The following is a 17,154-nucleotide window of genomic DNA, read 5'->3' on the forward strand; positions in this document are numbered from 1 at the left end:
ATCATTGTGATATTGATCAACACCACTTTATTGTTTATTTTTAAAAACTAGTACTACATTTATGTTATTTTCTAAAATTCAATACTACAGTGATAATACTTTTTTAATATCTATAGTAACCTGCACGGGTATCAATTGACATATTTATTATAATAAGAATGAGATTAATTTTAAACCGACATATATCCTTAGAAAAAAACTCTTTTCACCTTTTAGTAGCTAAGACAATTAACTATAAATTAAGTTCATAATTTACTTTCTTTCATAAAATTTAGATGGAGAAATATCTAGAATGAAAACAATATATATTTTTTACTATAATTAAATGCCTATAGTATTGATAGGAGATATAAAATAGAAAATCACTACGTCATCCGAGAAATCTGAAATTTTGGGGTGTCTTTTGAGAATTTCACAAATTTTAAATGTGATCAATTTCCTAAAACCATTTATCAACTGGAAAGATGGTGCCATCATTAGCATAGTTTCCGGAAGATCCTAGCCGTTGATTTTCTGTATTCTAAGGTATGTGTCCCTGGCGACTGGGTTGATCTTCTTCGAGTCTTCTAGAAGCCTCGCGTCCCCTCCGTTGGTTGAAGCCGAGGGCGTTCCGTTGTCGTCCGCCCAAAGCTTTGTGCCAAACCTCCTCCAATCCATGTCCTTCGTCTGATCTCAGCCGAGTCCGGCAGCATCGCCTACAGGTGAGGTACCACTTGCCGTTTCTCACGGTTACCAGTAGCCCTCGGTGGCCTTCTGATTTCTCGTTAGATCTTGGACAATTGGATTTGTAAACTACTGTCGGTATCTTTCCCCCAACTTTTTCCCCCTGTCATTGTTCCGAACATGCCTTTTGAACAGTTGACTACGATGAAGATTATGCCGTTCATGATAATTATCACAGCATATTTTTATCACATTAATCCCTTTTTGAAAATCTTTTTAAAACCAGATATCACAACCTGACATTTCTCTCTTATTTGCGTTATACATACAGTTTCACGATCATGGATCTATTATATTACCATATTCAGCTTTTGACTTCTGTTTTTTTTTTTTTTCTTCTTTTTCAAATTGCTGGGATTCCCTCTCCTTTTATCATTTGCAAATTCCAGTATTTTAGCAAAATCTGGAACACAGGATTTTTTATTACATTTTGCAGTCATGGGTTCTCATTGTGAAAATTTACAAACTTCATCACTTCTAAACATTTAGAACATCTTTCCTACTAGAGAAAGAGACTTGACGAGAATAAGGTGACAAAAATATTTTCCTAACTGCGTTTTCCCTCAGTTTCATTTGGTGGAAAAAGAGGAAGGGAAGGAAAAAAATTGGAAAGAAAAATCTTTTTCCAATTTTTCTCTACATTGCTTCCATTTGATTTTAGAGAAAAATTCACTTGTGTAATGAAGCTTACATGCTACCTGAAAAAAATTCAAAATAAATTTACTTTGTAAATCTATGGTAGTTTTAGATTATGCCATGTTCAAATAAAGATTTGAAGATTTAAGTTTCCCTGCCTCTTTCCTTCCTTGCAAGGAAACAATTGGGTAGAAAATAGTTTGGAATCCTTTTCCTATGACTTTCTCCCTACCTATTTCATTCCTTAGTTATTTCCTTCTGTTGTAGGAAACAAGGCCTTAGTTTGATCATTCAAAGGGATGTGACAGTAATAGTGAGGGTGAATGCTAATGTAACAATAACTATCAAGCATCTTGCATTTAGTAACAACACAATGGATTTAAATTGATCAGATATAGCCAAAGACTTGTGTATGTGTGCAACATATTAATGAAATAGAAGTAACCAATCCACTCTTGAAAAATATCAATGAATAACTTATTCATTAAAAGATATTTAATGATTTATCAGTGAAGCAACCACTTTTTCGTAGTTCTTCTTTGACCTTATTTCTTCATTATGTCACAAATATATAGTTTCTCAGATGTTCTTGGGAATGTCATTTAATCTACTTGTGTATGTGCATACAGTCGGTTGGAACTTTCTGTACCAACAGAACAAACTCTGGAGGTAATTGCTTATCAAGTTTATATTTAGGTTTCTCAGGCATTCTATTTGACATTTGGCCCTAGCATTTTTTTTTTGTGTGTGTTCTACCATGATCCAGTTATACTTTATTTCGTTATTGTTCTTTGTGGAATTACAATTGCATTTTCCTGCAATTTCTTTCTTGATATAAATAGTTGAACTTTATTCTTTGTCTCTATAGGGAGCATGTCAAAACTAGAAATTGCATCAAGTGAAGGTGGTACTTGGTGTTGTTCCATTTGCACATATGAGAATAGTCAACGTTTTATTGCTTGTGAACTATGTGGAATTCTTCGGAATTCCTCTGTGAAGTTTGAAATTGATGATCAAGCAGGTAAGTTTCATCCTTGATAATAGTGCAGTGATATATGCTTTTGCTATTAAAAAAACTAACAACTCAAAACAGAAACATTATTACCAACCTTGCCATGTTTAATGCAGTTAACAGAACAAGCATGAATTCTGAAGTTTCTCTCATGGGCAGATCATTATTTTATCAATCATCTAATAGGATGCCCAAGGAATCTGTCATCTGTGCCAGCTTCCTTAACAATAAAGCTGGTGAACCGCTTGAGAAAGGACAACTTTCTGCACTCATTGATCTCCAGAACATATTTTTGTCTCCATGTTGCAATCAAACCAAACATATAGGTGTGTTTATGCTATTCAGATCACTAGGTAGCTTAAATCTTTGTGGGATATCATGCTTGAAAATCCTGTGAAAAAACTCTTACGTTTGTTCAAAATTTCAAATTGATTTTGAGTTTTCAATTTTTTTGCTTCGCTTTGATGTATATGTAGGTGTATATGTCCCCCTAACTTTTTAGATGTATTTGTGGGCTTTATTGATAGAAAGGGCATTCTACATGTACCAGTACTTGCTCTTATATTTGTAGAGATTTGCATAACAGTATATTGCAAATTTTATCAGTTGCATTAACTTAATTAGTTCATTATATCTTTTTTGTTATTCTATTTTTGTTTCGAGCATTTGGATTTTACTAATTGTGGTGATTTTTTAACAGAAGCCTTCAGGTTTGATACACCATCCCCAGATGATTTAGTTTCTTCTGGGAAGAGCACAAGAGCTTTTGACAAGGGTATGAATGTATGCCTTATGCTTATATGATTAGTCTATGTCAATGCTTTTTGGTCAGACTAAAGAATATGTACATAATATTGTGCCCTTGCCCATTTTGTACAGCATGCCAAGGGTTTGAATATATGCCCTATGCTTATATGATTAGTCTATGTTGATGCTTTTTTGGTCAGATTAAAGAATATGTACATAATATTGTGTCCTTGTCCATTTTGTACAGCATGCTTTTAACTCTTATTTATCATAATCTATGATAGTATTGTTACTGAAACCTATACTACTATTATTATTTATAGTACGAGGTGACATCATGAACAAATTTGCACATATCAAATGGCTCTCACTTATATCCTTTTACCACATTAAGAATTTCTATCATTTATTAGTGTTTTGGTCTCGTTCTGTTCCTAAGTTCGAGCTTTGTGGTACTGATAATTGTGCCAATGGATGAGTAAGGTATTTTCTTAAAGTTGTGGTTTTGTATGTTGCTTTTCTCATACCCATGGTCCTTTTTCTGGTGGGAAAAGCTACTTGGATTTCCTTCCTTATTATGAATTTCTCATTTCTTTCTCATGTAGTTGACTCAATGCTTTCAACATCTCTGAAGAATATACGAACTGCGACTAGGAAAAAGGGAATAGTAGAACTTTTACCTGACAATCAAGTGCCAGAGATTTTGGTGGCATCATCTTTGCCAAACTCTCACAATGATAATGTAAGTGGAAATCCCAGTAGTTCGAGAGGGGGAAGTCCCAACAGTTCAAGAGAGGAAAAACAAAAGTTAGCTAACAATCTCCAAATCTTGAAGTTAGAGTACTCTACAACTAGTGGACATGAAAAAACCAATTCAGTTTCTGACTACAAACCAGAGGATTGGATGCTTTCTGACAAAGGAAGAACCATAAACCAGTTAAACCTTGCAATTGTAAGCTATCGCACCCTTGTTAGACTAGCTTATTTCATACTAACTAGTTTCTATTCTTTGCTTATTCTTGCCTACTCTTTGTAAATTTAGATGGACATATCAACTAACCTATCATTGCTTTGCAAGCAATTTGGGGTTTGTCTCATCTCTCTTAAAGTTTGATTAATTCATTTTTTCCCCTAATGCTTTGTCAGGTAGGTCATGTTGATTGTGGAAAATCCACATTGAGTGGAAGATTGCTACAACTTTTGGGGAAAATTTCTAAGAAAGAGATGCATAGATATGAGAGAGAGTCAAAGGAAAAGGTAACTCTATGTATTAAATAATATTTGAATGAAGACTATTCTTATGCCTTAGTTTCCCTAAACTAACAATTGGATTAGTTGGCACAAGATTCAATTTTTTGTTTTATTTTCTCTTTTCATGCAGTTGCTTGTTCTCTTGGTTTATGTTAGGTCAAATAATGTTACAAAATTCTTCAGGGAAAAAGTTCATCTGCCTATGCATGGGCATTAGATGCAAGTGTTGAGGAGAGGGAAAGGGGCGTAACAATGACAGTTGCTGTTGCATACTTTTCAACAAAAAGATACCGTGTTGTTTTGCTGGATTCACCAGGTCACAAAGATTTTGTTCCAAACATGATATCTGGTGCAACTCAAGCAGATGCTGCAGTTTTGGTTGTAGATGCTGCTATGGGTGCATTTGAAGCAGGTATGGGTGGCAAAATTACTGGACAAACTAAGGAACATGCACAGCTTATTAGGAGCTTTGGTGTCGAGCAAATAATAGTAGCAGTCAATAAGATGGATCTTGTTGACTTCTCCAAAGATCGGTTTGACTATGTAAAGCTGCAATTGGGCCATTTCTTACGTACTTGTGGATTCAAGGAATCATGTGTGACATGGATTCCTCTAAGTTCCCTGGACAATCAAAATTTGCTCACAACTGCTTCTGACATTCGCTTGTCTTCTTGGTATGATTCACATTCTTTTATCTGTGCGTGCCTAATTTTTGTGATGTCTATCTACAATTATGACTCTGGTTTCTTATATATGATCATCAGTTGGAATGATATACAAAATTACATATTTGGCCATTACTCCTGTTTTCTGTAATTTTATGTTATTTTCCTGTTTTGTGGGGTGTTTTTGACAAATTGATTCTTTCAATTCAATCAGGTCAATATTGAGTAATTTGCAAGAGGATTTCATAGATCATTCTCTATTTTAGGCTCTAAGACTAGTCAGGATTCATATCAGTACCTGATCAATAATACTTTGAACCTTGTTATGAGCAACAGTTTAATGTCTTCATAACTTTGCTTCGAAGTATACATTATTCCTTATTGTATCTGAAAATTACATAACAGTATCTCGGTTCTCTATTTAGTTGGTGTTTTCTATGTAGTGATTTTACCTGGAATTCTTTGCTCTGGTGCTTTCTGAAGCAAAACAGTTGGAAAATAAAACTTGAAATTTTCTTGTTCTTTTAACAGAACATCATCAGGTTGTTCCCAGGCAATTCAAATAATTTTACACTCAAATCACTTTTCTGCCTACGGAACTTTTGACCTTTTAATACATGATGAGCCTTATGCTCCAAATTATTATGATTGGAATTCTATTTCTTCCATTAAAAAAATAGGTGATGCAACTATCTAAGATATTGTTTTCCTGAGTTTCTTTAATCTAAAAGTTGGAATTATTGGAAACTCAACTGTGATAAATCAACATTTTAATTGCACTGAGTTTCATTGGTTGAATAATCTTTCCATAAACTCTGGGAAATTGGTTTTACAGGTACCAAGGATATTGTCTTCTGGAAGCCATTGATGGTTTACCACCTCCTCAGCGGGATTTTTCAAAGCCATTTCTTATGCCTATATGTGATGTTATTGTTAAACATTCATCAGCACAAGTAGCTGCTTGTGGGAAAATAGAGACTGGAGCTATTCGAATTGGTTCCAAGGTATTTTCTCTCTTTCTTTCTGATGTTGTCACAAAATTATTGTGCATATGAAATATTCAAAACTACATGGTGCTTTTGTAGTAGTGCTAATTCAAAATTCCATGGAACTGTTTATTGAATAATCTTATTTCACTCTGTTCTTCCACAAGGAATTCTTTGAACACATTATTGTCAATCTACTTCTCTCATCTACAAATGCAACACAGCCAGCGACTGCCTAGGGCCAGCTATATAGCTCACTGAGTGGGCTAATGACGTCCTAGTTGGCGTCACGAAAGAAGTTGATGAGCTCACTGAGTGGATTAATGATGTCTTTGTTGGCGGTTAAGGAATCGAGCTTGTGGATCTTGTCTCCTATGGTTCAACTGAGCTAACTCGCAACACCCTCACCTCTAGCCACATCCTTCTTTTCCGACCTCGTCTCCACTTACTAAATTCGAGAGATCAATGACATCTAGAACCTCATTGCTGACGTCCTCACCTCCTTATGTTTGTTTTGTCATTTGATTTTCATCAGCTCTTCTCCCTTCCCCTCTAAGACCAAGCAAACAACTTTGCACCATTCCTCTCCCCCCTCTTTCCCCTTCCCTCCTTCACCTCCTTCTCTACTCAGGTTTTATCATCTCAACTAAATTTGTGTTTCTAAATTTTACTTGCCTCACCTTGATCCTACCCACCACTGATCACATAGCTGTGATCCTCACTCTGACCTGCCTCAAGCCAAACCTAGTTTTCATCTTTGTCGATGATAAATAAGTTACAAAATAGCAGACACGTTCTTGTGGATAAATTTATTGATTCATTAGAGATTACAAGTTCCGGCACAATCATCTCTTCTCCAAGGACCTCAATATTTTATTGTTGGATAACAACAACCAAGCCTTAGCTCACTAGGTGGTGTCGGCTATATTGATCCTTTTACACTATTGGAATATGCTAGAATATGTAAATATATAGGGATATTTTTGTAATTATGTTGTATATCTTCTTTCCTATAAAAAGCCTCACTCGTGGTATCCAAGACACGAGATTTTGTTTTCCTTTCAACATGGTATCAGAGCTGAGTTAAAGCAAACCCTAATTTCCTAATAAAACCCTAATTTTTCTAGTGTCATCTTCCCCGTTCCCTTTCTCCTGCGCGTCTGCGGCGCTGCTCCATCACGCGAACCGATCGACGCTGCCATAGCGCGAGCTGCCGGAGTTGTGTCCTCTCATTCCCGTTGCCACCAAGGACGTCCTTTGCCATCCTTGTGAGGTGGAGGTTTGTTGTTGTGTCGAGAGACCAAAGCTGACGAGTCAACGGGAACAGAACAAGGCATCGTCAAGACTTTAGCCGGGATACGGAGGAGAGTCGCTTAGGTATTGTCCATAGTAACTTCTGTGCTGCCTAAGATCTGAACACGAACATGAGAATAATCTGTGGACAGACCATATAAAGCTAGAGACATAAAAAATTTCTTCCGATTTTCAAGCTCTTCAACAAGAGTGGCCATAGGCGGTAGCAGTTCATTGAAGTCACAAAGAAGGCTACATGGTCGACCTCCTCGCGCTGCTTAGATCGTTTAGAGTTCTGTTGCTTCTTCAGCTTCTGCTTCATAGTTAACACCGGCGCCGACCCCACTACCTTCCTATAATGACTTTCTTAAATAGTTTGAGGATTGTCAGGCTTCTGATTCTACTGTTACTGTTGCACACGCTGGTAATTCATTTGCTGGCATATCTCGTTCTTCAGGTCCTTGGGTTCTTGATTCTGGGCCACCAATCATTGGTAATAAATCCCTATTTTCTTCTCTCCCTACTTTTGGTTATTTACCAATGGCCATCATGGCCAATGGTTCCCAAACTCAATCCTAGGGTATTGGTATTGTTCATCCTGCTCTGTCTCTTTCCATTCATAATGTTCTTTATGTTCCCATAGCTCCCTTTAATTTATTGTCAATAAGTCAACTTACTCGGTCTTTTGATGGTTGGCTTCGGATGTGAGTCTCCTGGCCTATATCGACTCCAACAACCCTCTCTTGTTGGTTTGGTGGCGGCATCTCCACTTCTTATTCATGCTCAGTTGGGACATCCAGGTCTTGATAAGTTGAAACAATTACATCCTAGTCTTTCTCACTTAGAGTCGTTGTCTTGTGAGTCGTGTCAGTTAGGTAAGCATGTTCGTAGTTCTTTTTCTCCTCGCATTGAGAGGCCGACTACATCTCCTTTTGCTTTGGTTCATTCTGATGTTTGGGGTCCGAGTTGTGTTTCTTCTACGTTGTGGTCAAGGTATTTTGTTACTTTTATAGACGATTTTTCCCGTTGTACATTGTTATATTTGATGAAAGATTGTTCAGAGTTGTTTTCTATTTTTGAATTTTTTTTTCATGAAATAAAAACTTAATTTGGTACTTCCCTTCGAACTTTACAAAGTGATAATGCACGCGAGTATTTATCTACTTAGTTCTGTACCTTCTTGGCATCTCATTGTGTGTTGCATCGCACGTCTTGCCCTTATATTTTCAACAAAATGGGGTCGCAGAACGCAAGAATCGTCATCTCCTCGAGACCACCCGAACTCTTCTTCTCCATTCTCACGTTCCTCATCAGTTTTGGGGTGATGCCGTACTTACTGCATGTTATTTCATCAATTGCATGCCTTCCTCCACTCTCTAGGGTAAAATACCTCATTATATACTTTATCCTCATCAGTCTCTTCATCCTTTACCACCTAAGGTCTTTGGTTCTATATGTTTTGTTCATGCTCTTAATCCTGGCATTGACAAACTCTCTCCCCGGTCTCGTAAGTGTGTCTTCCTTGGGTATCCACGGTCTCAGAAATGGTACAAGTGTTATTCTTCTACTCTCCGTCGGTACTTTATCTCTGTTGATGTCACGTTCTTTGACTTGGTCCCATTTTTTGGGCCTCACGCATCTCCATTCGAGTTTTCTCCTTCTCCCAACTGCACCAGTGACTATGTTTTGTCCTCCAGAGGAGTCTCTATCAGCTCCAGCCTTGTCTCCTCCTTTGCAGGTTTATCAGCGTCGTCCTCGTCCTATTTTGCCTCCGCCGTGCAATGATACTGCCGAAGACACCTCTTTGGAGCCAAGTCCTTCGCCTCTTCCTCCGATCCTGTCTCTTGATTCCCATTGTACTTCGAAAAGGTATGCGTTCCACTCGTAATCCTTCTCCTCATGTTTCTTTGAGCTATCATCATCTTTCTCCTTTATATTATTCTTGTCTTCTTTGTCGCCTGTTTCTCTTCTAAAGACTGTAGGTGATGTCTTTGCCCATCCAGGATGGAAACAGACCATGCTTGATGAAATGAGTGCCTTACAGAGCAGTGAGACTTGGAACCTCATTCCTCTACCACCTAGGAAGTTAGTGGTTGGTTGTCGATGGGTGTTTACGGTGAAAGTTGGTACAGACGGCACGGTTGATCAGTTTAAGGCTCGTCTCGTCGCTAAAGGCTATACTCAGGTATTTGGATTGGATTATGGGGATACTTTTTCTCCTGTTGCTAAGATGTCTTCTGTGCGTCTATTCCGGTCCATTGTTGCAATTCGCCATTGGCCCCTTTATCAGTTGAACATCAAAAATGCATTCTTACATGGTGACCTGCTCGAGGAAATCTACATAGAGCAACCTCCATATTTTGTTGCTAGGGGGAGTCTTCTGGTCTTGTATGTCACTTGCGGAAATCTTTATATGGCCTCAAGCAGTCACTCAGAGCATGGTTCAATAGATTTAGTATTGTAATTCAACAGTTTGGCATGACTCGGAGCGAGGCTGATCATTCTGTTTTTTATCGCCACTCATCTACTAGTTGCATCTACGTAGTGGTTTATGTTGATGATATTGTCATCACAGGTAGTGATCATCTCGAGATTTCACAAGTGAAACAATATCTTTTCAAACATTTCCAGACAAAGGATCTCGGCAAACTCAAATATTTCCTAGGGATAGAAGTAGCATAGTCTAAAGATGGGATCATCATATCCTAAAGGAAGTATGCAATGGATATTCTGGAAGAAACAAGAATGTTAAACTCAAAGACAGTCGGCAATCCCATCGATCCTAATGTCAAGCTCCTGCCAAATTAGGGGGAGTCTCTTTCAGATCCTCAACGGTACAGGCGATTAGTAGGGAAACTAAGCTACCTTACTGTCACTCGTCTGGATATCACATTTGCAGTAAGTGTAGTAAGTCAGTTTCTCAACTCTCCGTGCAAAGAACATTGGGATGCTGTGACTCGTATTATTCGATATGTCAGGGTGCACCAGTAGGGATGTAAATGAACCAAACTGTTCGCGAGCTATTCGGAGCTCGATTCGGTAAAAAGCTCGTTCGAGTTTGTTCGTTTATCTTATCGAGCCGAGCTCGAGCTCGATTTCGAGCTTGACAGTTTTATCGAGCCGAGCTTGAGCTTAAGGATATTCGGCTCGTGAGCTTGCGAACATGTTCGTTTATAGGCTCGCGAGCCAAAAAAACGAGCCTTAAATCGAGCCTTAAAACGAGCCTTAAACGAGCAAAAAAAACGAGCTCTAAAACGAGCCAAAAAACGAGCTCTAAAACGAGCCTTAAAATGAGCCAAAAAAACGAGCTCTAAAACAAGCCAAAAACGAGCTCTAAACGAGCCCGAAAACGAGTCCGAGCTCGCTTAACGAGTTAGGCTCGTTAACTTTGATAATCGAGCTAATAACGAGCCGAGCTCGAACTGTTCGCGAGCCTGATAATTCTAAAATGAGCCGAGCTCGAGCCTTGTGATAAAAGCTCGATTCGAGCTCGAGCCTGATACTGTTCGGCTCGGTTCGGCTCGTTTACATCCCTATGCACAAGGAAAGGGTCTTCTATATGAAGACAAAGGATATACTCGAGTTGTGGGATATTCTGATGCAGATTGGGTAGGATCTCCCTCTTATAAAAGATCTACTTCTGGGTTTTGTATATTTGTCGGAGGTAACCTTGTTTTTTGGAAAAACAAAAAATAGAATGTTGTGGCAAAATCTAATGCAGAGGCAGAATATCGAGCTATGATTATAGCCAATCAAGAACTTATATGGCTAAAACAGTTGCTTCCGAAACTAAGGTTTGGAGAGGTTATACAAATGTCACTCATATGTGACAACCAAGCTGCCATGCATATTGCCTCAAATCCAATTTTCCATGAAAGGACAAAGCATATTGAAGTTGACTGTCACTTTGTCAGAGAGAAAGTCATATCTGGAGAAATATCTATTAGTTTTGTCAACTCACATGATCAGCTAGCAGATATATTCACTAAGTCACTGAGAGGTCTCCGAATTGACTACGTATGTAACTAACTTGGTGCATATGATCTATATTCTTAAGCTATAGGGGTATTTCTGTAATTATGTTGTATATCTTCTTTCCTATAAAAAACCTAACTCGTGGTATCCAAGACACAAGATTTTGTTTTCCTTTTAACATAATCTATCCTTTATTTTATCATCATCTATATTTAAATAAATTTTATTTTATTTTATTGTTGCTAACCAAGTTTTTTTTTTTTGGTAGCATTAACTTATTTAACCTACTTGCATTTAGGTAATATCAAATTCAATTATATTCACCGGAATATATTTTGCACCTCCTATTTTTCTTCACCTTGGCCATCTTCTTGTCATCTCAATACTGACCGTTTAGATTTCAGGTTATAGTCATGCCTTCAGGAAATCTAGCTACTGTAAAAAATATAGAGAGGGATTCTTCTCCTTGCAATGTAGCAAGAGCTGGTGACAATGTGGCTGTCAGTTTACATGGTGTTGATGCAGGACATGTGATCCAAGGTGGAGTTTTATGCCACCCAGATTTCCCTGTTAACATTGCATCTAACTTAGAGCTGAAGGTTCTCATCCTCGACATTGAAACTCCAATTATTGTTGGATCTCAGGTTACACTTCTCAGACGTTTAAATTGGTTGTTATTATTTGTTAGTCTATTTTATAAGGTAAACTTAAATATAGGTTGAGCTCCATGTACTTCACTCGAAGCAAGCTGCAAAGGTGGTAAAACTACAGTCCCTGTTAGATCCAAAAACAGGACATGTTATAAAGAACACACCACGTTTCCTCGTAGCCAGACAGAGCTAGTCTAGAGGTAAGCATACTAACTTTTTATTTATCTTCTCAATAAGGTCATTTTAGGTTGAACTTTGGAATGTGTGTCTTTCTTATTTGTTTTTGGTTCAGACTTGTAAATTAGAGCTTGTCATTGCAGGTGGAACTAGATGGAGATTTATGTGTAGAAGAATTCTCAAGTTGTCGGGTTCTTGGACGGGTCTTCTTGAGAGCTTCAGGAATCACAATTGCTGTAGGCATCATTACTCGCATTCTCCAACAGCGATGAATGTCCAACAACAAAATCAGTGCGTTGCAACTGATTGGAGAACAGTGACCACATGTTCATTTCTCTTAATCCACTTGGCATGCATACCTTTGTGCACCTATGAGGTACAACTCATATTTAACCTCATTTCACAGTTTTCATCATCTTTTATGGTATAGAGAAGATGTAAATTTATACAGGACCTGCAGTTTAATTATTTATATATATATTTATATATTTGAATCCTTAATTTTTTCTTTTCCTTTATTACATGTTAATATCAGATCAAGTTCAGCGCGTACCAATGGGTACAGAACTCATTTAATGGGGTACAAGTATCCATCTTAACATTATGAGATTAGAATGAATAGAGAAATAAATAACCGTGATGGATATAGGATGGACTACCAATTGCTCAAACTTCATGGGTGCCCTTTCTATTGTTATCACTGACTTAAAAGTGACTTGTTGCCATCCCTGACCAAGAGAGATTGATATTGTAGCTTTGGATGTGAATGGGCTTTGATTGGCTACGATAAAGTGACTGTGGCATGGAGAAGAACAATAGAAAACAAAAAAGACAGAGGAATGGATGAATTTGGGATGTACTTGAGAGGAAGAGAAGATTAATGGATAAAGAGGAACCTGGAGTAGGAGGGGAAGAGAGTATATCACTTTATGCAGGCAAAGCACAGGGATATTGGGAGAGAAGAGAGGAAGATGTTAGGAGGAAGTGACTTTCATATTAACAAACATCTCTCACTCAAGTAAGGACTTAATTCACTTCAAAATTTGAATGTTGACTAGACAATGAGTAAACTCTACATCAAAATTGCCTAAGTTCTGAATCATGCCTATCTTTAAACATGCTAAGATGCATGAGATAGAATCAGCAAACCTTAAGCCCTGAGCCTATTTTTGAAGAGTTTGGTTTTACCCATCTTAAGCTGGTTGATTGTTTGTGTGCTTAACTGAAAAATGCTTGAGGAAAGATCACCATTTGACAATAGTGAAAATTTTCATCCCATCTGCCAATCGACAATAAGAATTTCAAGAGCAATACTCTTGTTATCCTCTACTGCTCGAGCTAGCAGCTATCCGTGATTTATCTTCCTTCACATAACCTGGGGATAAGTTGTGAGGGGCGCCTGGGTTGAGCGTTATCTCCTTTTGCCATCACTTGGCACTGCAGATTCGTTCTAGATAGGGACTGAAACTCATTTGCTCGTAACAAGATTTCAGACCTTTGGAAAGACTTAAGCTATACTTTTCATATAAATTTCGTGATGATATGCATCACATTATCATACTTGAATTCTCATGGGATGATCTTGGTAGCATTTTTAATCTTTCAACTGGTGATCAAGATCTAGTTAGTAGCATGGTTTGAAGTTTCACGATGTTTGGGTTGGAATGGGTGTAACTTTTTATTCAACTAGTCATGGCATATTGTTCTATGTCAATGGTTGCCACGTTCGAGGCAAGTAAGACTTTTCTTCCATGGCATGTGAGCATTCTTTGTCCTTTTCAATGACTTGGAATTAGCTCCACAAAACTATAAATAGCGTTTGCGAACAAAGAGGTTTCTTCAAGGTTTGTGATGACTTGGTATAACTCGAGCAAATAGCTTCATGAAGACCGCACACACTTGTGATATAGCTCTTTGAGGGCAATTCACAAAACTTTTTGAGGGCAATGTGAGCTCTATGGGTGTCTTCTTCTACTTGTGAATAAGTCTTGATGAACTGAAATTGTGAAAATGTGTAAATGTTTTATACGTGGAGATAATGCATCAGCTTTGAGGTATTAAATGATTAATATTTACATGTTTGGTCACATGCTTGATTTCTACATTATTGTGATCATTCTTGTATGCTTTTTTTTATTTATTACATCTTTAGTGTTTTGGTGTATAAAAAGAAAAAAATGTTGAGCTTTAAACTAGAGAAACTTCCCAATCAAAAATTAAGTTGTCTCTTCAAAGATAATTCAATTGTTTGATGTGGGGTTCAATAGGTGCTCAAATCGAGGGGATATTTTAGTTTATGGAGAAGATTTGAGTTTCAATTAGTTTGATGCATGTTTATTACATATTATTATTATCCTTAAATTTTTTGTCAAACTTTAAAGAGAGATTGTTTGGACAATAGCTTTTTAGACTCGAGTAAAGGTTGAAGTCTAGGTTAGAAAGCCTCTCCCAATTAGAAAAACCAAGTTGTCACTTTAGAGGTAGCTTGATTCAGGGGTGTGAGATTCTACGAATGCTTGAATAAAGGGGAGAGGGGGGGAGTTAAGGTTGAGGAGAAGCTGAGTTCCTGATTGCCTTGACACACGTTTGTTTTATTATTGTTGCTAACTTAAATAAGTTTTCAAACACCAAAAAGGTTGAGATAGAGATTATTGTGTCAATAGTTCCTCTCGTGTTCAGGTTTGACTATGGTATTTTAATGGCTCGATAATACAATTTTAATTAGGAGTATATTTAATGGTGCAACAAATGTGTAAGACTTAATCATGCGAATTGAAGATTGGAGTTTTTGAACTTGGATGATAGACTTCATAGATTGAGAGTGGAGTCATGAGGCACTTCGAACTTGTAGATGATCATTAAGTTTAAAGTTGGACATAGAGACCATTGAACTCAAGTCTTACACCCATGTGGAAGAAGATTATGAGTTACAAATCATTATGTAGGTATCCATTTGCTATTGATACGAGTGGATGATTATCAACTCTATAGTACCAAAGGGTATATGATTGTTAGTGCCAGCTCATTGTGATGTGGAAATCCACCTTTTGAGCAATCTGATCAGCAGAAAACCTCTCATCAGCTCAATTTGCCAAGATATCTGCAGATATACCATCCTGTCCTCAGTTCTTTCTTCCTCTTGAATATTCTATATTAAATCCAAATTATTTGAGCCAATTATATGAATCTATATCAATGCTTACGAATGTAATGCAACACACTACTACTCTTTATAATCAGGCCGCAGGAGCAGTGCTCTGGGTGTTCCTTCTCGAACATGATGCGACACAGAATGCACAGCCAAAAGCTGGATCTTCACGAAGGATGATAATGAAAATTCTACCATCATGAATGGAAACAGTTAAATTTTGGTTTGACGGATATTCATTGTTTCCTGGAAACCAAATGTTCAATAGATGGTGTCAGTTTAGGAGAACTGAGCCAAAGTTCTCCAATCTCTTCCTGTTTTGAATGCACATGAAGAAGATGAAGATCTCCAACTAACAATTTCTTCTGTGATATATAGGTCCATTTCCTGCTCAAAGTTCACATTGTTTTGCAAACGAAGGGAATCAGAAAGAAGCAATGGCAACTTGCTCAGTGACTGAATGACTAGTTAATTGGTACCCCTCGCAGTTGTTGAATGGTTGGGTTGTGGATGGTATTAAAATGGTCCGAGCGAAGGATCTCATGCAACTTGATAAAACGACCTCCCCGGATTCTGGCATCTAGGCAAATGCTTACATATCTACTTGATAAAACGAATTATTCTGCAGAATTATTTGTGATTAATATATATATATATATATATATATATATATATATATATATATATATATATATATATGAAGGGGTGCTATCTTGCACATCCCTTTCGTGGCCGATCATAGGCGACTTTCACGGAGTCCGGGCATCCAGAACTCTCCCAGGTGTCTCGAGCTGTTGAAATTTACTTGGGATGCTTGGTCGGGTTCTGGGTGCTCGGACTCTGTGAGAGTTGTCTACGAAAGGGGTGTGCAGGGTAACAACCCTATATATATATATATATATATATATGTTTTTTCATAAAAAAAAAGAAAATTTCCCTTTTAGCTCCCTGTTTAAGGATAATTGATGGTAGTTTGTGGCAAACTCAAGCGAGTTTAGTCCATTTTAAGATTCTCTCCTATTGATTTGCCTTTTGAGTTTACCTTGAAAAGGGATGAGTGGAACAACATTGTTCGTTTTGCGTAATTCTCTTCATCGACTAATGTGGTTGGGTCTCTATTTTTGATCCAACTTTCCACAATTTTTGTCCTTGCTTCTCTATTTTTTTTTGTTCCCATCTTACTTTCCATGCAGTGCAACGACTTTGCTCTTTTTCTATTATTCGCTTACCTTGTGTCTAGAATTAGTAGTGTGCGCTGTTTTTTTTTATTTGGACCTCTAAGCTGTTATTTTTTCAAACATTGTTTTGGCTTTGTTGGTAAATGAGATTATAAATGAATGGGATGTTTGTGAACAAACTAAGTTTGGTGTTCTATTTGAAAATTTTATTTATATTCATTCGGTAGTAGAATAAATAATTGTACACTAGTAAATTTAGTTTGTCAACATCTATGGATAAAGTTCAGGATTTTTTTGTTTTTTTTTACCTTGTATTTGTAGAAAGGAGAGACCGTTCCCCTCACAGGATGGGAACGACCTTCGGGCTATTCGGGCTTTCCTGGTAACTGTGGATGTTTATCCAAATTTGTGACATCTTTGTAATGTAAAATCTTCTAGTAGATAACTAAAGAATTTAAGGTTTGAATTTTATGATGAATTATAAGAGATTTTTTTTTCAGTGAAGAGAGTTTAAGAATATTGACTGTTTGGATGAGTTTCTATAAATATTTTTTAATTTATTTTGATGATCGATAAAATTTTTTTGTAAGGTCGAATTGATCATTCTTAGAATTAGTTTGTTTTGGATATTGTTAGGATCTTTGTCAGCTGGTTTGAGGGAGTGAATAGCCTTGTGAAAAAAAAACCTTCAACGAATTTTATAGTTGAATAAA

General features: G+C 37.2%; 1 protein-coding gene across 6 annotated transcripts; it reads left to right on the top strand.

The window, feature by feature from the left end:
- The first annotated feature begins 547 nt into the window (after positions 1–547).
- On the top strand, positions 548–15,918 carry LOC121969874 (HBS1-like protein). Of its 6 annotated transcripts, none has more exons than XM_042520165.1 (12): positions 548–706; positions 2,228–2,380; positions 2,488–2,697; positions 3,072–3,146; positions 3,724–4,070; positions 4,265–4,375; positions 4,553–5,043; positions 5,870–6,038; positions 11,693–11,932; positions 12,006–12,138; positions 12,259–12,491; positions 15,356–15,918. In XM_042520165.1, the coding sequence occupies exons 2-10, from the start codon at positions 2,233–2,235 to the stop codon at positions 12,129–12,131; spliced, it is 1,917 nt and encodes a 638-aa protein (XP_042376099.1). In that variant the 5' UTR covers positions 548–706; positions 2,228–2,232; the 3' UTR covers positions 12,132–12,138; positions 12,259–12,491; positions 15,356–15,918. The 6 variants fall into 6 exon arrangements, with proteins under 6 accessions (XP_042376099.1, XP_042376098.1, XP_042376096.1 ...); XM_042520164.1 differs by having other exon boundaries at positions 548–701; XM_042520162.1 differs by lacking the exon at positions 548–706 and adding an exon at positions 1,962–2,028.
- The last annotated feature ends 1,236 nt before the right edge of the window (positions 15,919–17,154 follow it).

Source organism: Zingiber officinale, chromosome 4A (genome assembly GCF_018446385.1).
Source record: "Zingiber officinale cultivar Zhangliang chromosome 4A, Zo_v1.1, whole genome shotgun sequence".
NCBI lineage: Eukaryota > Viridiplantae > Streptophyta > Magnoliopsida > Zingiberales > Zingiberaceae > Zingiber > Zingiber officinale.

Excerpts from the sequence above, each read along its gene's own strand:
- LOC121969874 (XM_042520167.1), top strand. The coding sequence starts at position 1,977 with ATGTGCATACAGTCGGTTGGAACTTTCTGTACCAACAGAACAAACTCT. Across the intron at positions 2,381-2,487 it reads TGAAATTGATGATCAAGCAG|TTAACAGAACAAGCATGAAT; the intron begins GTAAGTTTCATC and ends TGTTTAATGCAG. Across the intron at positions 2,698-3,071 it reads CAATCAAACCAAACATATAG|AAGCCTTCAGGTTTGATACA; the intron begins GTGTGTTTATGC and ends ATTTTTTAACAG.